Source organism: Macadamia integrifolia, chromosome 2 (genome assembly GCF_013358625.1).
Source record: "Macadamia integrifolia cultivar HAES 741 chromosome 2, SCU_Mint_v3, whole genome shotgun sequence".
NCBI lineage: Eukaryota > Viridiplantae > Streptophyta > Magnoliopsida > Proteales > Proteaceae > Macadamia > Macadamia integrifolia.
Window position 1 is genome coordinate 3,108,385 of NC_056558.1, and position 25,589 is coordinate 3,133,973.

The 25,589-nt window shown below is 38.0% G+C and overlaps 2 protein-coding genes across 7 annotated transcripts; one reads left to right on the forward strand and one right to left on the reverse strand.

The window, feature by feature from the left end:
* The first annotated feature begins 1,155 nt into the window (after positions 1-1,155).
* Positions 1,156-18,779, forward strand: LOC122060990 (protein FAM135B-like). Of its 6 annotated transcripts, none has more exons than XM_042624156.1 (16): positions 1,160-1,745; positions 1,875-1,932; positions 2,061-2,146; positions 3,531-3,685; positions 3,902-3,966; positions 4,125-4,319; positions 4,487-4,541; positions 5,557-5,823; positions 5,905-6,041; positions 6,965-7,154; positions 7,346-7,405; positions 7,503-7,748; positions 16,086-16,344; positions 16,434-16,639; positions 16,793-16,843; positions 18,050-18,779. In XM_042624156.1, exons 3-16 carry the CDS (start codon positions 2,083-2,085, stop codon positions 18,338-18,340), a joined length of 2,241 nt encoding a protein of 746 aa, XP_042480090.1. In that variant the 5' UTR covers positions 1,160-1,745; positions 1,875-1,932; positions 2,061-2,082; the 3' UTR covers positions 18,341-18,779. The 6 variants fall into 6 exon arrangements, with proteins under 6 accessions (XP_042480082.1, XP_042480066.1, XP_042480090.1 ...); XM_042624171.1 differs by having other exon boundaries at positions 2,071-2,146; XM_042624148.1 differs by having other exon boundaries at positions 1,156-1,932; positions 16,488-16,639.
* Positions 18,780-23,460: 4,681 nt separating this feature from the next.
* LOC122067376 (protein ROH1-like) lies at positions 23,461-25,487 on the reverse strand. The gene has a single exon (XM_042631211.1). It carries the CDS (start codon positions 24,992-24,994, stop codon positions 23,819-23,821), a length of 1,176 nt encoding a protein of 391 aa, XP_042487145.1. The 5' UTR covers positions 24,995-25,487; the 3' UTR covers positions 23,461-23,818.
* Between the last annotated feature and the right edge of the window lie 102 nt (positions 25,488-25,589).

Genomic DNA, 25,589 nt, shown 5'->3' on the forward strand with positions numbered 1-25,589 from the left:
GAAGAATGATACTTGGTTGCGTGGCCTCCACGCCAACATGTACAAGTATCCACCCAGGAGCAGGGTGTAATTTCATAAAACCCTGCGTATAAGTAGTGTTATTTTCCCCAAATAAAGATTGAAGAAGGGGATTGCTGTCATGCTACATAGTCGTACATCAATCCATGAGATAACACATTGGGGCATCTACTAGGGGTCGGATTTTTCATTCATGAAACACAGGGTGATCAATTGGTCATTTCACCCTTCCTATGTGAGTGCAGGCTCCATGCAACTAGGTGATTTTTTGAAAAAAACACAAAAAATTGGGACCAATGGCCCTCCATACCCACGTTGAATGGATAATCTCTTACGCATGGTTTTTTGTGCATTTAGAATGGGTACAAGGCCCGTGGGGAAGACATTATCGACTTCATACTTTAGGAACAAAATAATAAATGACCCTTAAAGAAATGGTTATTGCCGATAGCTTGGGAAAGCACATCCCAAGTGTGCATTTTTACGCCTTTGTGGAGTGTTTTGGTGATTGTCTATCATACTATAAATGGATAATTTTACCAAAAAAATTAATAATAATATAAATAAGCAAGTGTAAAACAAAGGTCCAACCTGCTTGTTTTGTAATTATTTTTCTTATTTAATGTGTCTAGTCGATGTTTTCTAATATAATCATATCAAAGGGGACACTTAAAAGATAGGATAAGAATAAATGAAAGGAAGATCCATCGAGATGTGGATTAGACTTAGATCGCCTCAGGCTAAGGATCAAAACGGATTGCATGAATCACCTTCAACCTGAGTTCTACAACCTTGTGAAAGGATTCTCTTCCATGAATTTTCAACTCTTCATATATAACCTTTAGATTGAAAAGTGGAGTAGTGAGTATGGATAGAGTGGCATCGTGATCTCATTATCTGGATGAGTAGCAGAGAATTAGAGATGCCGAAAATTCAAGAAGACATGAAGGTAAAGGGCTGAATCCACTGCACCAGTAATGTTTATGATGATTAAAAAAAAAAAAAAAAAAAAAAAAAAAAAAAAGAAGATCTGACCCTTCGCTTTAGGATTCACATCTAATGGTCATTACTATAAAGTCCTCACTCATAGAAATTGACAGCCAGCAAAAATACCAAAAAAAAGGTAAAATAACAGTGGTTACCTTCCTTCCCTCTTTCCTGTTCAACCCATTTCCTTCGTTTTCTACTCTCTGTAGGAAATTTATCCACAGCGACTGTGTCACTTTGCAGTAATGGTGGATACTGTGATTTTAAACAAAATAACAGCTATTATTGTTGTTGTCTCCTTTGTCCCATTTAACTTCGACGCTGACGCGGTAACAAAGACACCCACATCTTCCGTGTTCAAACTGTAATCGATTTCAATTGCCGTCTTATTAATCATCTAATAAATTTCAAATATTCCCCTTAATTTCTGGCAATTCAATTTCTTTTTCTACGGATTGCGACAATAATTAACAACTTTTGTTGGATCCCTAGAATCTATGCAATCCTAGCAGACGTTGTCTACCTCTCCTGCGAAAGCGAAAGCTTCTAGCTGGAGACGACCTAAGTCTGCCCTTTTTTCTCTCCTTCTATGTTTCTTCTTCGAGATTCGATGCCAAAACCCAGATTTTTTCTGTGTTAATTTAGCTTTTTTGTTGGAGAATGAGGTATCAGATTCGTTGATTCGGTGGAGACTTTGGTTTTCAGATCGTTTTGAAAGGTGGGAGGGATGTGAGTTTCAGGTAGATTCTGGAAACGTTTGTTACTTATGTTTCGCGGTCAGAGATTTCTAAATGGTGGTCACCATAAGATCCCGCATACAAAGAGGTTGCTTTATGCTAAGGGAGAACCGCTTGTTATGTTTGAAACAGTACAGGAGATCGCTATCTACATACACAGGTTCCATAATCTCGACCTTTTCCAGCAAGGGTAAGGGTTTTGCTGTTATTTGATTACTTTGGTTTGTCTTCCTTGTGCCCAACAAAAATGTCTCAATCTGAAAGTAAAGCTTCTGTCTCAAGAATTAATGCATTTCCTCTTTGCCCACTTCCTTGTAGATGGTATCAGATCAAAATTACAATGAGATGGGAGGACGGTAGATACACCTCTCCTGGAACTCCTGCGAGAGTCGTTCAGTATGAAGGTATTTCCATCTGAAGTTATGCTGGCTTTTGGTAGCTTATGTTTCTATATGCATTTGATTGCTTTATTTAAACAGTAGAAAAACTTAAACCTGTAATTGCATTATGAAGATTGCATTTTAAATGATTTTCTAGTTACTGGACATAAACTTACCTCACCATCTAAGCAGCCTGAAGAAGGCTCTGAGTTTCCCAAAATTTGGTGGTCCTCACAAAATAAGCAGAATAAGAATCGTTTCCAGAGTTTTCTACCATCAATCTTCAACCACATCATCACTTTTCTCTTCAAATTGAACAAACTACAGAAGAGGATTTCTCACCAGCACAGGTCTTACGTAAAATTATTCTATTTCAACTCCCATGAAAAGCTGAATGTGTATTGATTAAATAATTATTAGTTCTGGGAATGCATTTTCCTTTACACTTCCCTAAACCATTGGAAGTGGAGAAAATGTTGGAGTTCCAATATAAACATACCATTTGCTTATGTTATTAAGATAATCTGTCCCTTTCTCTATCTTTGTGCATATGAGACAGGGTGGAAATCTTAACAAGAGAGAGAGTAGAAAACTTAGCTGTCTATTGAATATCACACATTGATTGCTTGGACAACTTCCTCCTATAAATGAGTCACCTTCCACTTTAGACATGGAATTTATTTTATTTTTTTGTTGCATAGATTTTTATCCATTGGAGTAAAGCTTTGTTGAATTGAGTTGTATGAATCTTTATTTCTCCCTTTTGCTGTTCTCCTCACTTTTCTTGCATGCCATGGCTTTGAGAAAGCAACAAAGCTCTGTATTGCAATGAAGCAGTGGGGCTTCTACACTTTTTTGCAATCTGGCTGTAAAGTCCTCTGTATGTCGGTATTTTCCCATTAAAAAATCTTCCGTGGTGTTTCATTTTTACAGATTTCCTCCATTGAATATTATTTTCCTTGTGATTCTCATTTTTTGCATATCTTTGAATGCCTCCGGAAGTTTAGATTGCAATGAGGATCAAACAACTTAGGGTAATTTTTGAAGTCATGGCTTTTTTGACATATCGTGGTTTTATTACTTAGCTGCATGTTATTGTCATAGAACCTATCTTTCACAGTGTGAGTTTCAATTGTTCTTTTATTAAGGGATTTGATGGCTATTTGTGTTTGTTTGTTTATCAAATTAAATTACACTTGCATCAATTGCTTTATCTTTTCTGCACTGTTTATAATCTTGGTTTGCTTCAATATTTCATTGTTCTGGGTACATTGTTGCGATAATTTAGTTCAATAACAAAATAATACAGTTTAAAAATATATGTTTTGCATTCAGTAAGATTTCTGTCACCTTAAGACTCTTAGATCGGCTTGAGGCTAAGAATTGACATTTTAGAGGGTTGATGCAGCTCCTGATTTGGGTTCCGATGATATCATTGGAATATGGAGGATTGATGATAAGGAGAACAGTTTCTCTACCCAGCCTTTTCGGATCAAGTATGCCAGGCAGGATGTTATTCTGTCTGTGATGATCTCTTTTAATATACCACTTCGAAAATTTGAGGTACTCTTGCCCATTCTTTTGCATATCTGTCTCTGTCTTATCTCATTGGTGGTACTAGTATCATATTCAGATGTGTTAGAGAATCCAAATTGTTATTGTTATCATAAAGCAAGTGTAACGACTGACCATCTCAGGAACCTGGCGTGTTTCTTTTTGCTTTTATGTGATTGATACTGTTGCATTTAGATTGGCTACTCACCTTAATTTGATTCCCAGGTACCTGCCACATCTGCTGTGATTTTGAAGTTTGAGCTTCTGCATGCTTCAATACTGGAAAATGAGTTAGTGTACTGACTTTACTACATATACATGCTTACTTCAACAACTGCCAGTTTCTTCATTCTTCTAACCTGTGTATAAGTGCTGCTGTCCATGGGAAACAATAAATTGTCTAGAGTAATTTCTGAACCATAGTTGATGAGTACTACAATTAGTGCAGGTATGACTTTCAAGCATCTCTGGAGGCACTCCCTGCTGCAGTCCATGAATTCCGGATTCCTCCCAAAGGGCTTCTGGGTTTGCATTCATATTTTCCTGTTCATTTTGATACTTTCCATGCTGTGCTTGTTGATTTAAGTGTACATGTCACTCTACTGAAAGCTGGAGCCTACACACCTCCAAAGAAGGTATCCAGGTTAGCCGGGTTCCATTGACATTTCTATCATGTATACTATTGTCTACTTGCATTATATTTACGTATATCCATATCTCTACATTTATCTATATATGTACTATCTATCTATGAGCATGTGTTGTGCACGTTAATTTGTTACAGTAACTTGTGGAATTGAAACATTACAGTGATATTCATAGAGTTGGAGATGCTGCTCATGAAAATTGCGATAAGTCCAATCAAGTATGTACTTCTTTCAGTTGAATTCTCTTTTACTTTGACCTTTTCATACTTTATTTAGTCCACATTGCAGATTCGTCACTTAATGAAGTGCATTCTTCTTCTTCTTCTTTTTTGGTTTCTCTTCACTCCCGCTCCCCCCCTTTTTCTTTGTAAGGTTTAAAAATCGTAGTATTTACTGATTTACTAAGTATTTTATCTAGTAGTATTCCTCCTTTAAATTGTGCTCTTTATGTAAACTTAAAATTCCTAAATATTATATAAATTTTGATTAACAAATTCAACATTCATCTAAAATTTACATGTAAGCTGTGACAAAAACCCTGTTTCAGCTGGTAAAGCTTGGGCGTGTTGTAGACATGGGATCAGGTCTTGCCTTCACCCCTTGCCTGTCTCAGGAAACCCCCCATTCCCCTCGGTGAATGTATGCAATTTCAGTCTCTTTTAAAAAATAAGAAAGTTGTGAGGTATATTCATTAGCCTCTTGATGAAACCCTAGACATACATGTTTCACTAGGTGAGCTTTCTATGGGAAGCTTTATATGACTACCTTCAGTTGCATCAACTTGGTGGCCTGGTTCTCTATATCTCTCTGAAGTTGTGTTCGTATGTGTTTGTGTCTTCATCTGTTATAAATAAATGGAAGTGGAATTTAGTGGTTAGTTGTTGCATGTTTAGATGTGTTTTCAGCCCTGTCAAATGGTACTCCATGGACTTCACAAAATTGAACTGGTGTTCAAATTTGGGAATTAAATTAAATTGGATAATTAAAAGAAATTGATTGTTGTACCCTTAAAATTTGAGCTTGAGTGATGACATTTCATCTTTTTGTATGATGTTCAACTTCTTGTGGTTCTTGATTCAATTAGCAAAGTAGAATGTTGCACATCATTTTCTTTGAGGAACTTGTTTCCTCTAAATGTTGAGCTGTTTGTTAATTTTTTATTTTTCTTCATGCGAACAAGTTCTATTAGTTTCTAGAGTATTAAATAGCTGAGTTTGATTTCTTACTTTTCAGGTGTTGGACCAAGGGGTGTGTGAGGATTCAAAACATATTTCATTGCTGAAAGCATTGTTAATTGCTCGTGACATTCTTCTAGAAGAATTACAAAAGCTTAGCAAGGCCATAGATCAAAAGGTTGATTTGACTGATTATGTCTCCAATATGGGTGAAAGTAAATTAATTAGTCCCTACTTGCTAGGAGATAATATGGCAAGTATTGGAATCTCAGATGTAACGATGGGAATGAGACGTGTAGCAAGTGAGCCATGGAATAGTTTCAAGGTACCTGCTTGTGCTATACTCTTAATTCCATCTGTATTTTGTTATAATTTTGTTGATCTCTCAAATTCTTCTGTACTTTAGCAGAAACCGAATGGCATTTTTGATTTTGGAAGTGATGAGGTGCAGCAGTCCCTTACCAAAGAAAATCTGTTAAGCGCTTTCCATTCAACGAGCAACCAACTTTCATTTTTGTGGAATGTATTTCTAAAGTTTCACAGGTTTGTTTCGCTCGAGATCTACTTTCGTTGCTTTTGGTATATGATGGAACTATGGTATTTTATTAAATCTTTTCTGCTTTCATGGATATGGTAAGGAGGGAAAGTTTTCAATATTGTGTATCATTGATGGTAGAATTTATAATGTTTGGCTTAAAATATCTAATTTATTTGGGAGTTGCTATGCTAATGCACCCCCTTCGAACAAACTTCTTCCTCCAAATGTGAATTCGGCATGGGAGCATAAACCTACTGCACATGTTTTCAGTGATGTCCATAGTTATAACTTGTGGTGCTGTTGATGCAGCTGTGAGATGTAGCTGGTGACATATGTTTATAATACAGACTTGTTAAAGGTTGTCAAGTTCTGGCAGAGTGACCTAAATAACTGAACGCACTCTTGGTTTTTATTGTGAACTCACTTATGCTTAAAGCCAGTAAATTCAGATATATGTGTCATTGTCATCTTTTGGGGGCCACTTGGGGGAAGGGGAGGGAGAGGCATAGATACTATATTATAGGCTACTAAGAAAAGAAGCAAGCAAAAGCAACATAAAACTCAAACAATATGGTACCCCGACCTACTGAACCTTACCAACTTGAAGCCTTAAACAAAATATACCAATGATTCTATGTGCCGCCCTTTATATAGAGCTGGTATATGTGCTGGATTATAAAGGTGTAATTTTTTATTTTATTTTTTTGGTTAGTGCTTGATGCACCAAACTACAGCTGCCAGCAATAGACACCAAATTCTAGAGTGTCTACTATCTTCCTTTAACCACAGGTTTTCTGGGAGCTTTTTAGCTCAGAAACAGATCTTGGCATTAGCTAATGTTTCTCTTTCTTTAGTCAATTCTGCCACATCACCTTTTTTCCTTTCCAAGCAAAATAGGAACTGTTACTGATAGGTTATTTCATTTCAGGGCTAACAAAACCAAGATATTGGAATTCTTGCGTGATGCATGGGCCATTGATCGTAGAGCAGAGTGGTCAATATGGATGGTCTACTCTAAGGTTCATATGCCCCATCAATTTTTGAGAAGTGGAAATGATTCATCATCTCAACATAGTACACGTGGGAGAGTTTCAATTGCAAAGAAGATAAATGATGATGTAAATATGCCAATGTGCCCCATGTTTTTTTTCTCTTATACAAGTTTTGTAACAATTACGTGAGGAAGTCCTTACCTATGTGAAGTTTTAGCTCATATGGACCATGGTATATCCTTGTATTAAAGGTCAACAGTTAAAATATTATTGCATGGTTGCTGAAGTGGAAATATTCTCTTGTACTTCATATGCAGCCAGCTGAGACTGCACAGGCACGTGCTGAGCTTCATCGACGAAGTATTGCACAAATGAGAGTGAGTTACTGTTCTTACATCAATCGCTTTGGTTTTGCCTTTGTATATTTACTGTCAAGTTCACTTAAGAATTTGGAAAGATATTGATTGCACACAGATAAACAATCGGTCAGTTCAAGATATGCATATTTTTGGAGATCCTTTACATGTCCCTGTTTTAATTGTGGAACGGGCTGCGAATGCTCCATTCCGTACTACTAGTGGAAATTCCTTCTTCAGTTCTATGGAGCTGAGGGATACACGCATAGAACCCAATATCATGGCTGTAAACAAGTTATCTGCTGCTGGGACGCATAGGAATGGTCGTGTTTTGAGGGCCGTGGTCTTTGTGCATGGATTTCAGGCATGTTTTCTTCCCCTTATCATGAAAAGTGTAAATGTAGTTCCTGATGTTTCTGCTAATTGATAAGAATGGCTTTATACTTTTATTATTTCAAAATGTCTATCAGTGTCCCAATTTCACTGACCAGACTTACGGTTACAGAAAAAACCTTGTTGAAATAAAGAGCCAATGGTTCTTACTGATGTAGTTGGTAGAAATAAAAAATAAGTCCTTTTTTTCTTTAATTAAAAAAAATGGAATTTACTGTTTCTTGAAGTTTTGGGGGGGTGTTTCTGGGAAAATAAACTATTAGATTGGTGTATCAGGGGTCTCTAATAGCATATTGAATGGTTAGATGGGTTTGGCCTGATTAACTAAGGAGTGTGGTTCATGAAGGCTTACATAATTTGGATGTATTTGTTGATATACATTGTTGTTACATTACTTAACAGCTCGAGCTTTTGGGATAAGTGGTTGTAACATAGTATTAGAGCCGACACTTTCTCCTCTCAGGGCCATGTGATGGTGTTTCTGCTTGAATGTGTCTCACAAGCGGGGCCACGTGTGCACAGGTCTGCATGTGTGCTTGTGGGGGGTGTTAATATACATTGCTGTTACCTTACTTAACGGCTCGAGCTTTTGGAACAAGTGGTTGTAACAGTATTGTATATGGGGCCTTATCAATGGCATGATATAATGATAAGGCGGCGAGGTGAGTTTTAGGATGATAGGGTTTATTCTTGTTGATGCTTTGTCTATCTAACATATGGTTCCTTATTGGTTTTGAACCCAGTAAAATTTCAGTTACTCATCAAAAGCCAGAAAAAAGGAATATTTGAGTGATAGGGTTGATGAAAACTGATTGTGGAATTGGAAGACCAAAAATAAAAAAAATAAAAAGGGTAAGGGTAAACAGCAATACAAATCAGAAAAGAGAAAATGATGCAAGATGGTTAGCACTCAACCCTTGCATCTGCAGGTGATCTTCACTAACCCCAATTTCCATTATAATCAGCAGTTAATGATAAATCAGAGTTAAAATTATACTTATACTTAATAGCAACACAATCTAAGAAGCTCAGATCCAATCTATGCTCCTCTTTCACATACAATCTAAGGAATCACTAGTTGGCTTCAATATGGGTAGTCAATATTAAGTACTTTTTAGTTTGAAAATTAAAGGGAAAAGGAGGGCTAGGTTTTGGGAGTTTTAGTCAATGTATTGAACCTATCATAATAAGTTGAACAACAACCCACTGAAGGTATATATGATGAGAATACAAAATAACTGTGGTGAAAGTTGTTGATCTAGAACCTTTGTGGCTTTGGTTGTCCAATGATGATAAAGATAATAATAATAATAATAATAAAAATTATTATTTTATTGCAAATGGCTATTATAATCTATCTATGACCTTATAGGTTGCAAATTGTTTGACAAAGGGGAAAAATATTTCATGGAATTGGAGCTGGAGGAGACAAAGTCCCTTCAATTAATGAATCAAAGGGAAAAGCCTTATATGGGGAATCATTATAGCTGTCTCTATTTTGACTTTGAGATCACAACCGAGCAGGGGAAAAACGGAGGGAGAGAGAGATAAAGATCGAGAGTTTAGATAGAGAGAGGGATAGAGATTTTTTTTTTTTTGGGGGGGGGGGACTTAAGAGTGGGAAGTAGCAGTGGCACTCTGGCTATCCAGGATAGGTTTCTGCATCACATTCTCCATCTCTGTCTGGCAGAAAAAACAAAACCCTCAGAACAATTATGCAAACTTTTCAATTCAATTAATGAGATACGAATAGATTATGTTGTAAATGTTTTAAGTGAAAGATTTCCTTCACCGCGGGTGTACTCTTCATCCATGGAGGGTCATAATTACTATACCCCCTACTAGACAAAGGTCCAAAATGCTCTTCACTATTTCCACCGTAGGTGAAGGAAAACTAGTCCAATGCTGTATATTCGTATTTATAATGTTCCTTCTAGCTTAAGTGCATCTCAATTTATTTATTTATAAATTTATAAATTTACTTATACATACCAAATATGCTGAAATATTTCACTGCATATAACGAAATACTGGATTATTTCATAGGAAAAAACCGAAAAGGCCACTGAAACAAATTTACAACTGGGGTTACGACACATTACTATGACTGTCACTTAGCTAACATGGAAACCATTAACTATACATCATAAAAATATTAATAAAATATTTGGAAACTTGAAAATTCTGTATGTCCTGCATCCCTAAATCCTTTTTCTTGGGTTTTGCAGTTTATGATACCTTGTGTCTGTTTCAACTCCGACACTATGCATGTAGCATTTGTATTTGAAAATGCTGAATGTCCTGTCAACTAATCAGTTTACTAAATTTAAGTCCTGTTGAGGAAAGAGATTAGTTATAACTCAATTCCTATTAGAGAAAAAAAAAAAAAAAAAAACTCCAGTGAGGTCTCAATTGATATGCTAGATACAAGTAGTTTATGTGTGATGTGAGATATCTAGCATAGCCATGTAGGCTATCGCATGAGTTGCATTTATTGCATGGTTATCTGCTCCGGATAAGCCCTTTAAGAGGTCGAGATGTGGACCCACTTGAAGGCAATAAGGACACTCACTTTAAGCCCCTTAGGAGGTCCACTTGTAGGCCTATCTTGCTAGCAACAGAGTCAAAGATGGCACAGCTGTTTTTTTTTTTTTTTTTTTTTTTTTTTTTTTTTTTTTTTTTTTTTTTTCAAGCTTTAATTATGTATCTTGCCTCATCACCCACATCCCAAACAACTAGGTGCCAACTTACAACAGGTGCACCCAACTAGCCTGGTCATCCAACCTTGTAAAAGTTAAAACATCGAAATATGCAAAAACTGCATTGGTGCTACATCCTGAGATCATAAATGATCCATGTCTATCCCCATGTTGCTAAACACTACCACCTTTTTTTTAGAAGTAAATACCACGTAGATACCCATTGATGGAGAAGTAAATAACTCAAAACAAAGAAATAGACCCCAACATCAACCTAGCTTCACAATAAATCTGAACATGCTAGAAACAAATATAATAAATTACTGAGGTAAACAAGAAGGAACTTTTGTGCCCCACATTACTCGAATTTCTGGGCACCCCTCTGCCTCTTCAATTGGATAGTCCCATAGTTTTCAGATCATCCACTAAGATGAACTCGTGTTCCTCTTGTGTGGTCCCATATGGATTGGTATCTCATTAGACTAAGATCAAATAGGCTACTTGGAAGCCTAGATGCTCCTGCATCAGAAGAAAGAGCTATTCTTTTTTTTTGGGGGGGGGGGGGGGAGTGTTCACTGTCGAAGAAAAGCAATTACAAATGAATCTCCACTGTCTTAAAGCTGTATATTTTCCATAACGAACTCAGAATTGGGCTTTAGGGCTTAAATACCAACAATGGCCCTAGGACAATTCAATGCTGTGTTTGGACTTTGGACCAATATCTTAAAATCCAACCTAGTCACAAAACTGAAAAAGGTCTGGATTCATTTTGCCTGTTTTGACCATTGGTCAGCCTGGGTCAATCTTGATGTGGTGATGATGTCAGAAAATAAGCTATTTATATACATGTCTTCTTATGTTTATGGATATTGGATAGCTAGTTAATAGCTATGCGTTGGGAATACTACGGATAGGTTATACTTAATTCTAGGAACCATCTTTCTCATTAAATTTAGATTTAATTTCCTAACAAAGAGTTGAAGATTTGAAGCGTTGAAACTTCTGTATGTTTTTAATCCATTTGATAAGGAAAGATAATGAACCTTTGAAAATGTGATCCTCTGTTAATGAGGGGCAAAGTAATATCAATCAATACAACAACACAACAACACATCTTAGCCTTATCCCGACTGAATGGGGTTGGCTACATGGATCCGAGAAAAAAAAAAAAGGGTTTCGGACATCCCACTCACGAACAGTCGGCAACTCGGATCTTAGTCCTCCACACATCTCTGTTAGATACTATTACCACTGGAGATCCGCCAGAGGAGCTAAGCCTACACAAGGACAGAAGGCAGAGGCCCGGAGGTATCCCCGGGGTTAGTCCTCCGACGCCCAAGTTAGAGACCACGGAATAGTATTTTCACAAGAGTAATGGTGTGTTGACCTACCTCTCCCCTCCTTTCGGGCCCTCTCTTATAGTGCTTAGGGTCTAAGGTTTCCTTTTTGGGAGTCCCCCTCGGGTCTGCCTGTTTCCCTTCCCGAGTCCTACTCGGATACGTGCTATTCCCCTTGTGGGGAATATTCCCTATTCGGGTATCTTCTCCTCACGTGGTTTGCGCGGTTAGAATTCTTACTGCCTCTATCAGGTGGGCGACATGTGTCCTTCCTTTGGATACCACGTGTTCTTACCTTACAGGGTGATTAATTGGGTCGTATCAGATACCATACTTTGGTGAAGACTTCACTTTTGCATGTCTCTTCTTACTACCTCCTTAATGGTCATTTTTTGCCTGCCCCTAGTCCTTTTTGCTCCATCCATCTGCATCTGGTCACTCCTTCCTAGTGGTGCATCCAAAGGCCTCCTTTGGACATGTCCATACCATCTTAACCGACATTCTTTGAGCTTATTCTGAATTGGAGCAATTCTCAAATCGGTTTTAACTTTGTCATTTCTTACTCTATCTCTCAGGGTTTTGCCACTCATCCATCTCAACATCCTCATCTCAGCCACACTTAGCTTATCTATGTTGCGCTTCTTGACTGCCCAACATTCTGCACCATATAACATAGCCGGTCTTATGACTGTCCTATAAAATTTTCCTTTAAGCTTTAGAGGGATACATCGATCACATAACACTCCAGACGCCCCTCTCCATTTCATCCATCCTATTTCAATTATGTGGGTAATATCATCATCGATCTCACCTTCTTTGTTTAAGATAGAGCCCAAGTATCTAAAACAATCGCTTTGTGGGATCTCTCTCCCCTCAATTTTCACTCCCTCGGTATCACTCCTCAAACGACTAAAGTTGCATCTCATATATTCTGTCTTCGTTCTACTTATTTTAAGACCTCGCGATTCCAAAGTAGATCTCCATAATTCCAACTTATCATTAATCTTTGCCCTTGTTTTACCGACCAGGACAATATCATCTGCAAAAAGCATACACCACGGGATCTCTCCTTGAATATTCCTAGTTAAATCATCCATGATAAGTGTAAACAAGTAGGGGCTCAATGCAGATCCTTGATGTAACCCGCAAGTAATAGGGAATTCAACACTTTGGCCACCTACTGATCTCACACTGGTCACCACATTACCATACATGTCTTTAATTATATCTACATATTTACTTGACACCCCTTTCTTCTCTAAAACCTGCATTTTAAATCTCTGGGGACCTTGTCGTAGGCCTTTTCTAGGTCAATGAATACCATATGGAGGTCTCTTTTATAGATTATGTATTTTTCCATAAGCCTCTTAAGAAGGTAAATCGCTTCTTTAGTGGATCTCCCAGGCATGAAACCGAATTGATTCCCGGAGATATCGGTTTCCCTTCTTATGCGAACTTCTATTACCTTTTCCCATAGTTTCATAGTATGGCTCGTGAGTTTAATGCCTCTATAGTTGTTGCAGCTCTGTATATCGCCTTTATTCTTGTAGATTGAGACAATAACACTTCTCCTCCATTCATCAGGTATCTTTTTCGTGCTCATGATCTTGTTAAACAACCTAGTTAACCAAACAACCCCACATGCTCCCAAACTCTTCCACACTTCGATTGGGACCTCATCCGGGCCTGGTGTCTTCCCTACTTTCATTTTCCTTAGGGCTTCTTTAACCTCGTGTACTCCTATCTTACAAACATATCTATGATTCCAAATAAAGTAATCTGGTTGTGAAATGATGCAACCCAGACTAAAGAAATAATTTGAGTGTCTGTGCTGAATGTTTCTCTGGAAAACTGAATGTTTTGAACAGTTCTATCCGGTTCTTAGGTTTACGTCGGTTCAACAAGGATTCTGGGCCTTGATCATGGCTTTGAAACATTGCTTTGGAAACTGTGAAATTGACTCGAAATAATATAACTAGTGGCAACTGGGGCCAACCCAACACAAGGTAGAAAGGCTTCAAACCATGCCATCCCAACCTTGTATTCAACCTGAATTTAACCAACCCTTCGTAAGTCGTGACTAGTACCATCTGGGTGGTGTTTTTTTAAAAAAACCTGGGATCCATTATAAATAGGTGCTTCTAAAAGTATCAAGTGGCATTTCCAAGAAATGTGGAGCAGCCAAATTAATGAGGTTTTTGACTTATCATTGTGCAGTAGATGGAGTTCTTTCTTCACAATGTTTAACCTTTTAAACTCAATCCTAGTCCTCTGGTCTTCGTGGCTATGTGATGGCGAAAAGTTTTCATAAATGACAAGTCTCTGTACTTTTATCTTTAAACTAACACACGTTCACACACACACAAACACACACAAATGTGAGCTTACAAATGCTTCAAAGCTGAAGGTGATTAAGATTTCCGAAATCCAGAATTCTGGTTCATTACTAAAGTTTTTTCTGCCAAAGGGCATTGCATGACATGGAAGAGAGTAGAAAATCCAGATCTTGCAGACAACAGCTTAGACTCATAACCAAAATCCAAACGCACACTGAAGCAAATTCTTTATTGCAATCCCATTGATTAGATGCTTCCTTGGTGACCATGAGAAGATATATCCAAGCCGAAACTTCCCATTTTCAAAACCAACTTATTTTGATGTCGCACCTTAATTTGTTGTCCCCGTTGAAACTCATGTGGGTTGTCATAGATTTTCTGAGATTTTAGCAAAGGTGGAGGATCTCCCCATAGGTCTCACCTGGATCTTTTTTATCCATAGGTTCTCGCTTTCTTTTTTGTCCAGGAGGCCTTGAGATTTATTACTTCAAGATAGAGAGATTGAGAGAACATCAGTAGGTGGTTGAACCTACATAATCATAAGTAGTATTTTGGTTTTGGTTTTAGGTTGCCCAAGATCGAAACCAAACCTATCCCATTTAAGGTGGATCATAAAATTCTCTACCCAAACCAACTCACTGGTGTCGCAGTTCTGATCAAACCTAACTTCAGATTGGATGGACATTAAAGAAAGGAAAGTTAAGACCAAAGTAGCAAAAATTACTCCTGGAATTTGCAATATTTAATATTTTTTATTTCTTTGAAATAAATCCAATGGCTACCTAGTCCAGCCACCCCCTATAGAATGAAAAGCAAGATGGAGAGGCAATATGGACCTCATTTGATCCTTGGATCGTAGTAAAAGAGGATTTTCTTTCGTAGTCAAAATGTTTTCTGGGTCCTTATGGGAGTATATTTGAACCCTATTCTTCTGTTGTATGCTGAGATCTTTAGGAAGAGTGAACCCTATTCTTCAGTTGTATGCTGAGATCTTTAGGAAGAGAATAGGAGTATCTTCCAAGAACTGGATCAGCCAGTTCCTGTAATCTTGGAGTGGCCAACCACAAACATTACCTTAAGTTAGAGTTTTGGACTAAATTCTTGTTGATTAATGATACATCATTTTCCAAAAAAGATAATAAAACCAATCTATCAAGAAAAGCAAGCATAATGCAGTATCTGGTACCCCTACCCCCTATGTGTCGGAATAAGATGAATTTATCATTGATAAAAATCCTGTCAGTATATTTGTGGAGTTAAATTCTATTTCCTGACAAGTAAACAATGGAATCTCAGCAGCTCACTAAAGATCTTAAGTTGTTGGAATTTAAACCATGCTTATTGTCTTTTCTTTTTGGCCAATAGAAGCTTCATATCTTGTCGATTGTCATAATGCAGTATCTGGTACCCCTACCCCCTTAGTGTCAGAATAAGTTGAATTTATCATTGATGAAAATCCTGTCAGTATATTTGTGGGGTAAAATTCTATTTATATTTGTGGAGTTAAATTCTATTTCCTGACAAGTAAACAATGGGATCTCGGCAGCTCACTAAAGATCTTAAGTTCTTGGAATTTATACCATGCTTATCGTCTTTTCTTTTTGGTCAATAGATGCTTCATCTCTTGTCGATTGTCACCTCGAGATGTACTTTTCACATTAAATATCCTATAAGTGTATTCATAAGAAGTGCTTCTTGTTTTTATGAATTGCATTGCCACTTGAAAGTTTTTTTTTTTTTGCTCATGCTTCATTTCATTGTTTATCCTTCTGCTTAGTTTGGTTAATCATTTAGCATTAATGCTAAGCTGTAAAATCTGTTTGATTTGAAGTATCTACTACTGGCTACTATACTCTTATATACTTGTACTATATTATCTTTCAGACATGGGTCAATGGACTTAGTTCTTTTTAACTCAAAACTTAAACATAAATAGGGACATCATCTGGATTTACGGCTTGTTCGGAATCAATGGCTTTTGATAGATCCTGGAGCAGAATTTCTCATGTCAAAGGCTAATGAAGAGAAAACATCTGGAGACTTTAGAGAAATGGGATCAAGGTTGGCTGAGGAAGTGACTTCTTTTCTTAAAAAGAAAATAGATAGAATGTCAAGATCTGGAGGCTTCAGAAATATCAAGCTTAGCTTTGTTGGACACTCCATTGGAAATGTCATTATAAGAACTGCCTTAACAGGTACACATCCACACATCCTTTTTTTTTGTGGCTGTATTTCTTTTCACTTCCTTGACTAATATTGAGTATTGTGGTTTAATTTATTTCAGAGAGCGTAATGGAACCATATCTAAGATATCTTCATACGTACTTGTCCATGTCAGGGCCACACTTGGGGTATTTGTACTGCTCCAACTCTTTGTTTAACTCTGGGCTGTGGCTCTTAAAGAAGCTCAAAGGATCACAGTGTATTCACCAGCTTACCTTCTCTGATGATTCAGACCTCCAAAACACTTTTTTCTACAGGCTTTGCAAGGTATTACAAGCTATCATCTGCATTGGTTTCTTTTATCTGCCAGAATGAAGTGAAACAATAGCAATGCTGAATTGGAAATGAAAATGAAAAGTAGAATCATTTTTCATCTTTTAGGAGTAAAATTCTGAAAGACATTACTTTCCTCTTTTCCAGAGAAAGACATTTGAGTACTTCAGGAACATAATCCTGTTATCCTCACCCCAGGTATTTTCCTTTCCTTTCCAATATTGCCCTTATTTTTTGTGTAAAAAAATTAAAACTGGGAGAACGGTGTTTGTTTTCCCATCTTTAGAGAGTTGGGGTAGGCACTTCTTTCCATATTTTTTTAAAGGGAAAATATGATTTCTTATACTCTCTTCTAACTTGAATGAGCATGTGGATGTTGTTCTAGCAAACATTATTTGTATTGGTCTATGGTCAGTCGTGTTCAACTGGGCCTGGAGAGCTTGGTGGCAGGCACAGTGTTACTAAGAGTGAGGGTTCAATTCTGGCAACTGAGATGGTTTCTATTAGTTCTTTTCCATGTTGGGTTTTACCTGTCATAGCACATACCTAAGTAACTATGCTAACGTGATGATATTGCCCTTAACACATGACAAGTATTTATTGTTAGCATTCTGAAGTATTTGAGGGTTTGAGGGTGGACCTTGGTGCAATGGCAAGGTTGCTCCGTTGTGACTAAGTGGTCTCGGTTCAAGACAGGAAACCGCCTCTCCACGAAGCCAGTGGGGAAGGCTGCATACTTTATGACCCTCCCCAGACCCTAGAGTGGTGGGAGCCTCGTGATTGGGTACACCCTTCCAAAGTATTTGAAATAAGTATTGCTCCACTTTCAAGGTATGTGTAACTGGGTTTAGGGTGGACTGTGGTTAGTAAATTTTTGTAAGTTCATGAGTTGTCATGTGGCAGAAAAATTGATTAGATATTGGGTGGATCCATGTTGCCTATAACCCCCACCAAATTTTATTTATTTTTGGTTGAAACCCGCACCAATTTCATTGATCAAATTTCCACCCAAATTGAGCGCATTGGTATATGGGTTAAAAGTGCATCCGAAGTTATAGAAAATTTGAAACATGTCACTATCTTCTATTATTACATACTGGAGATTTATGGCAATTTGTCAATTTGGTTTGAAAATCTGACCCTGTTTTGTTGACCCCTTTTACGCCCTTGTATTGGTCTGAAACTTTATAGCTGATGAGTGATGATCCTCTATAACATGGACTACTCCTTTTCCATATTTCTTCCCACCTTTGTGGACTTTACCCAAAAATCATTTGTTAGGTGCTTAAATTATAATTGTATTCTTTGATTTGGTTGGACGTATATTACCAAGTGTTTCATGGCATTTTTTTTAAAGTTGTTAATGTCTACATTCCTTGTCCTAATAGAGTGTCTCTGTTTCAGGATGGTTATGTTCCATATCACTCTGCTAGGATTGAATTATGCCAGGCATCGTTGTGGGACTACTCCAAGAAAGGTAAAATCTTCATGGAGATGCTACATAATTGCTTGGACCAGATCTCTTCCCCCTCCTCTGAGCGCCGAGCAGTCATACGATGTGATGTCAACTTTGACACCTCTTCCCATGGGAGGAACTTGAATACCTTCATTGGCCGGGCTGCTCATATTGAGTTCCTTGAGACCGACATTTTTGCAAGGTTATTAATGTGGTCCTTCCCAGAGTTATTCCGATAATGGTGGTGGAAGTCCCTATCTGTACAGCTCCGTCCCATATGTTGATCTAGTCTCCCCACAGCAGATTTCAGCAGAGCCCTTTCTCAAGCCTGGGTTGATTTGAGCATCAAGGAATGAAGATTGGGATCTGACACATGGTTATCTCAGTTGAATTCTTCTGCTAATGGCATGTCAATATTGTCAGACTATCACCCTGGAGTTCAGCCATGTAGGCATTGTAAAATATGATTTACTTTAGGTAGATAAGATGATTTCATTTAGTTGAAGGGAAATACAATTTGTAATTTGGTAGGTAAGTTAGATTCACTTTTTTGTGATGATTCTGCTTTTGGAGCCTGATGAATCACATTAGGAAGTTGGAATATTCTTGGGGAACCCCTCGGTTATATATTGTAATTTTTGGAAGAGGGTTGTGCAGTAATAAAGTTTAATTCTTTTACCCCCGTGTCAATTTAATCTCTGTTCTCCATTAGGTAGTCAAATGTCCTTGTCTCCTTGTACACATCTCATACACACACGAATGAAATGGCCTTGCTGTCCTCTGTACGAAACATTCCGCCGCACCTCATTGGTAAGCTTCTCTGTCTCTCACTATAATCGTATATGCTCTTTTCTTTTAGACTGAGATCCCCTAAACCGCGGTCTAGGAAGGAACCTTCTTCATGGATACTTAGTTCTGCAATGCAGCAGGTCTTCTCTTATCTCCCCCTCTCCCCCAATTAATTTTGAGGATATGTTATCTACATAATCATCTAATCCTAGCTTATTTTTCTGCGGATTGGATATTCCAACGGGAGATATCGTTGCAAGTTATCTAATTCTGAGACCTATATGATCCAGATATCAATTCCATGTTTTTAAATCCTGGATGTCGACGTCCCAACAGGACGGTCTCATTGTTAACTATGCCGGTCATTTTCTTGCAGTTTTCTTGCTTGCAAAAGTCAGACCTGTGCACGTATTTCTCTCTATATGTGTGTGAGGAAGTGACAGAGAGGATGGATTACTCATTCATGAATGTGTGGGTCATTGGTGAAGTTGGCTCCTGCAATCCATCAAAGAAAGCCAAGAAATGGAGCTTGCTTTCTGGGCAATTAAAAGTTTGGTAACATAAAACTAGGACCAAGCATCACAAGAAGCCAGCAAGCAAGTTGTTGCTACTGACAAAGGCCAAGGACCATCAGGAGGAGGAGAGGCCCTTCAACTCCAGGTCACATTCACAATCATCTCTTCTACGTTTCATTCTTGAGGTCCTTTCCTTTTCTACTTTGCCTCTCTTTTCTGATTTTCAAGGGACACTTGACCACCCCATATGTCTCTTGCTTGCCCCTCTGTTGCAACTGCCTTACAATGAAAAGAACAAAACTCATTAGGCTTTTGCTTTGGCCTTTATTCCATGTTGGGTCTAATGTCTAACTATGTACTTTGCGGATTTTGGATGGATCCTTAGCTACAAGGTTATACGTATCAGTATCGGAGGACGAGACATATCGGTATATACTGACATCCATACGTATTGGTTAGGTCTCAATCCACCTTGGGATGAAGTTTCAAAAAAATTCCAGTTATCGATCGTTGATACCACCGCTCGGTACTGGTATTCTTCTCTGGAAATACTGACATGTATTGGCCGATATATTACCGGTACCTTTATTCAAATGACACAAAAATCCTTCAATATTACCTTTGTTCTGCCTCCCGATTCCATCTATTCGTTCATTAGTTTGGTTATTAAAGACAACTAGGTAGCGACGCTTCAAGTTTTAACTAAATGTTTAATTATTATCTGAACCCACAAGATCATTTGGTGGGCATTTAGCACTGAAATTGCTTTAAAAAATCAATTATATTTGAGATTTGATGAAATTATAAAAATGTAAAAGAAATAAGGAGAAAGATTTTTGAGGGCTCTTACCCTTTCCTTGTTTCTCTCTAAAAGACTGGTAGAAAGCCTATCTTTACATTTAGGGCCACTAGTTTAAGATGGTCTCCAAAATTTGATATGTAGGCCATATGAGGTATAAAAATAGCCAACATTTAGTATATAATTCTTTACACAATAGGTAAGCTTATCGTCCTACTAATTCCAATGTTGAGGGCCGTCCTTTCTAGTTGAATTAACAGTTGGATAGATATAACTACTTGGAGAATCTAAGCACAAAATTCCTTTGCGGTGAGGTAGTGAGCGATAGTGAGGATTCATCGGCTGGGGTGCATGGCAGGCCCTCCCAACCGATGGATCGTCACTGCCACTCACCACTCACCATTCATTGCAGAGGATTCAAACTCAGCCCATCATAATCTTATGGTGAGGAACCATTCATTGGCTGTTCAAATCCATATCAAATTGAACAATTAATTGTGTTACATGGTGTAGTTTCGACTGAAACTTAGAACCTGAATGGAGGATGATGTGGGCATTAAAAACACAAAATTTTGATTCTTACTAAACTAACACCAGAGATATTTAGGGTTGTCTAGAATTTAGTGAAACCTTAAATAATGATGCATCTTTTGGTAACCAATGGGTGAACGGAGAAGTTGTATGCTTATTTTGATTGTCCTTTTAATTTGAAAGTAATGTCATTGTGTTACACGACGTTTTTCAAATACTAATATGAAATAACAGAATTTTACCCTCGAAGAATGAAGAAGTGTGAGATTACTCGTTTACAACAAGATTATTAAGTCACCTTTATTTGGTGCTTACGCTTGACACTTCTCCAAGCTCAAACCACAGATTTAAACCTTGTGAGGATAATAAGCCATTATCTATCAGAAAAGGGGGGAAAAAAAGGGACACTAAGCCATTAAGGCCATTCATTTCCTCATGTAGGGTTATGCTGTTCTTTAATGTCACTAGGCACGAGAACATGCCAAAACCTGGACACAATATGAATGCAAACATGTCAAAAAACCCTGATGGAAAAGGAGAGGAACAAAGTGTGTGGTCACTGGTCAGTCTTCCTTCTCAAACCAATGAAGGACCAACATGGCCCATTAAAGCTTGAGGCCTGCAATTGTGTGCCCACTTCATTTTGTGGATTGAAGTGGTGACAACAATTAGCTTTTCCCTCAAGTCTCAAGGGAATCAGCTTTGTGATAGCTATTATTGCTACTGCCTTCTAACAATTGTATTCTGATAGTTTAGTTTCATCTTCTGAAGATATCACATGGAAGCATCATCTGGGCCCAAATTTAAGTGGTACCTCTAATGGTCCATGCATTGCATTTGTAAGTTGTAACCATTCGCTTTTAGCATTCAATACTGATGATAAGTACCAGTACCAGTCCAAAGATGCTTATGAAATATTATCTTTCGAGACAGTAACATCAGTTGGAAACTTGGAATCAGTAACTGTCTTAGACTCTTAATTTAGATTAACACCACATGGATGATAGATTGTTGGAAGCTTTGGGTCACATTCTTTATTAGTTAAAGGCAGAGAGTTTTACGAGCAAGCGGCATAGGGAACACACCAATGAAGAGCTGCAAAACAGTTTTGTTTGTGGGGGGAGGCTGAGAGGTTGACAGAGAAGGCTTTAGTGTATCCTCCGCAGTTGGTGAACCTTTTCCCACAGAAGGCTTGGGAATAATTTAGGAAAAATTACATGATTACCCATTTTTGGGTTTCCCTTTACAAAATTACTCACAAAAAGTTTTGATTGACAAAAATACCCAAAATTGGGTTTGGGTTTATAAAACTACCCACCTAAAGTTTCAGTTAACAAAACTACCCAAAATAAGGTTTGGGTTTACAAAACTACCCAAAATAGTGATGAAATCTTCCACATATAATCATGTATTTTTTTAAACTTTGAGTGGGTAGTTTTGTAAACCCAAACTCAATTTTGGATATTTTTGTTAACTTAAACTTTAAGTGGGTAATTTTGTAAAGAAAAACCTAATTTTGGATAGTTTTGTAAACCCAAACTCAATTTTGGATATTTTTGTTAACTTAAACTTTAAGTGGGTAATTTTGTAAAGGAAAACCTAATTTTGGGTAGTTTTGTAAACCCAAATTCAATTTTGGATATTTTTGTTAACTTAAACTTTAAGTGGGTAATTTTGTAAAGGAAAACCTAATTTTGGGTATTTTTGTTAACTGAAACTTTTGATGGGTAATTTTGCAAAGAAAAACCCATAAGTGGGTAATCAAGTAATTTTCCCAATAATTTACTTATTGTTTTTTTTTTTTTCTCAATAACTTAATTCAAGGGCATTATTGCCATTTTACAGGTCGGTTGACTGATGAATGTATTCCTGTACCAATGAGAATAGGATCTTATTCACTATCGTTTCCATGATAGAGAAGACTTCAAACCCAAGTAAACAGACTCTACTAAAGAGAAAGGGTTATGGGCCCATCCATAGCTTCAAGAACAAGATCCATGAGGGAGAAATAAAGAATTTCCAATCAAGGTTCAATTATATGAAATCTTTATAGGATCAGCCTCCGCTGATTCCAATCCGAATCAGATTAAATCAACTCGAAATTGATCAGAATCTAGAGATTGGAATCGAATGGGTCCTGCTCCTCCCATCCCTAATCCAACAATCTTACATTACAACTGGGTATCAAGCCCTATGTAAGGGTATACAGTTTTAAGTTACTCCACAAGACCCAACTCCCAACTAATGGAAAATCTTCATTTCTAAAATGTTTTGCCCAAATCCCAGCGTTTCCCATTCAAAGTCCCATATGAAGAATTCCTGTGTTTATTTGGCTTCCCAATTCATGACACAACCTTGAGGATCTAGTATCTCCTACTTCTAAACTCTTTTATCAATCAAATATGAGAAAGATACAAGAAGGGTCATGTACTTACTGCACTGATTTGGTTGATTTGTTTGGCTTAGAGAGTCTGAAGTCCATCAAGAATGTAGACACTTCTGCAGGCATTTCAAATAGCACGAGGGCATGAACACAGAACACCCAAACTTTCCTTCCACTTACTCAATTATCCAGATTCCAGATACAAAAAATGAAAATACAGTATATTCCAACAGAAAAAAAAAAAAATATATATATATATATATATATATACTTATATACATATACAATATGAACATTGGACAGAGAAAAATGGAAAGAAATGAAAGAGATTAGCATAAGCAGTTTAGATATGAAGATCAAACTTACTGCAGAAAATTTAAGAAAATTATACAATAAAGAGAAGCTGAATAAACAGCACCATTGATTGGATCAGGAAGATCCAATCTAAATCCTATTTTCTTTACAGAATGTATTTTGTTGATAGATACAAGAAGTCAAGGACACTACCCTTACCCGCTTTAACAAAAGCAAAATATATATCAAGGAAAAAACTTTTATTCACTGCGGACATCTAAAATCATTCTTCTGCTCCTCCTCTCTCCACTTCATTGCCAGAAAACCCAAATTTCTTGTAGTAGTATATTGCAAAATTGTACAATTTTGATGCCCACTAGAGATGGACCAAGTTTCAGAGTTGAGATCATTCAGGATTGTTTGACCTACCCAAGCAGTCAAGACCCTCAGTTCGGCTACGCACGATTTTATGGAACACCTCCCTTACCTGGCGCTCCAGAGGATCCAATCCCTCCTTCACCGAATCCAAGATCAGTGACAATTCCGAGACTCCCTGCCTCACCTCCTTCTCCCGCTCCTCCGTCAACGGCAACTGAACTGCATCAGCCATCTCAGTCAAGTGACGCACAGATTTCTCGATCTGATATATTTCCCTCATCAATCCACTCGCATTCTTTCGGTCTCGTTTCTTGGATTCCTCCAAAATACGTTCATGGAGTGACAGAATTGAGTTTGACCATGGGAATTGGCGAGGGATGGCGAAATGGGTTTGCAGACCACGGTCCTTGCAAGGAATTGCAGCGACGAGAGCCCACATCACAAACAGAAGAACCGAGTTCATGGTGTAGACGGGGACTGCAAGCCCACCAGTGGCGACAATCTCATTGCCACGAGGAGGGGCCAAGTTGTTACTAATCGCCTGAAGCTGCCTAGCGGCGGACCATGTGCGAGAGACACTCCATGAAAGGGAGCGGAAATGCCCTGATGCACGATGGTCCTTGTTGCTTGTGTTGTTTCTCCCAAACGAACGGTTCCTGTGGGCAAGGACAGAACTAGAATCCTTGTCATCGAGAATGGCGATTGCGAAATCCGTCAAAGCCTTCTTAGCCCGGCGAAACTGGCCCTCTCCGAGAGTCCTCTGGCGAGAGTCCAAGGCGCAGAGAACGATCTCCAGGTGTTTCTGCCATTGTCGGACCTGCTCGATTCCATCGCGTATAGCGTTGCAAACATCAAGCGCCTTGACGCTTCTCTCAAAAAATTCGTTGATCATGCGATCCAGGGGAGGTTTCGAGACGAGGGCCTTGTTATTGAACAAGATAACCCTGAAATCCTCTTGGCAGCTGAGGAATGCATCCAGAAGACGACGAATCCAAGAGAGGGAGAGCAGATCTTCACCAGGAACAGCGTGAAGATCATTGAATCGATCTGTAACCTGTTTCTGGAACGCCTCGAGCTCCAATTCCTGGCTGGTAGGATCCTGGTTCCCTTCCATGGAATGAACTTGATCACGCCTAATGCTCAATATCGAACGACCTATCGAGGCGAAAGGCGCTGATGAACCCTGGTAATCCGTCGCAGGCATTCTCACTCACATGCGAAAACAAACCCTACTCCTCGGTTTTTGGTTCAAAAGTCTGCAAATTCTCTTATACTAACCCTCAAATTCAGATTTCCATCCACACAACCAAGAGAAGATCAACAGAATTCACCAAAAAATTTGAATTTATAGATCGAAAAGATATCCAAATCGAATCAAAATTCCACCCAAGCAACATAAATCCCGTTTAATTCCCAGAGATCAAAGGAAATGCACGAACAAACACCTCAACAAAAGAGAGATTTTTGAAGAAAACCTTTCCGTTCATTATTAAGCAGTAAAAAAAAATCGAAATTGAAGCGAAAGAGATAAGGAAGAATCACAATGGAGGATTAGCAATACGAAATAGAGCGACAAGTGCTTCAAGAGGAGCAGAAATTGCTGACGACAAGGAAACCCTAGCGAGAAAGAGGGAGAAGGAGAGATAGTGAAAGAGTGAGAGAAAGAGAGAGGAGGGGAAACCCTTTATGAGGGGAACGCGATCACCGCGTTCTAGTTAAAAAGAAGAATAAGAAATTTTCTAAATACTAAAAATAGAACGATTACGTGTGAAAATACCGAAAAAATTAGAAAATAAAAA

Coding starts and splice junctions, on each gene's coding strand:
- LOC122060990 (XM_042624132.1), top strand. CDS start 1,772: ATGTTTCGCGGTCAGAGATTTCTAAATGGTGGTCACCATAAGATCCCG. Junction 1,933..2,060: donor CTCGACCTTTTCCAGCAAGG/GTAAGGGTTTTG, acceptor ACTTCCTTGTAG/ATGGTATCAGATCAAAATTA. Junction 3,967..4,124: donor GCTTCAATACTGGAAAATGA/GTTAGTGTACTG, acceptor CAATTAGTGCAG/GTATGACTTTCAAGCATCTC.
- LOC122067376 (XM_042631211.1), bottom strand. CDS start 24,994: ATGCCTGCGACGGATTACCAGGGTTCATCAGCGCCTTTCGCCTCGATA.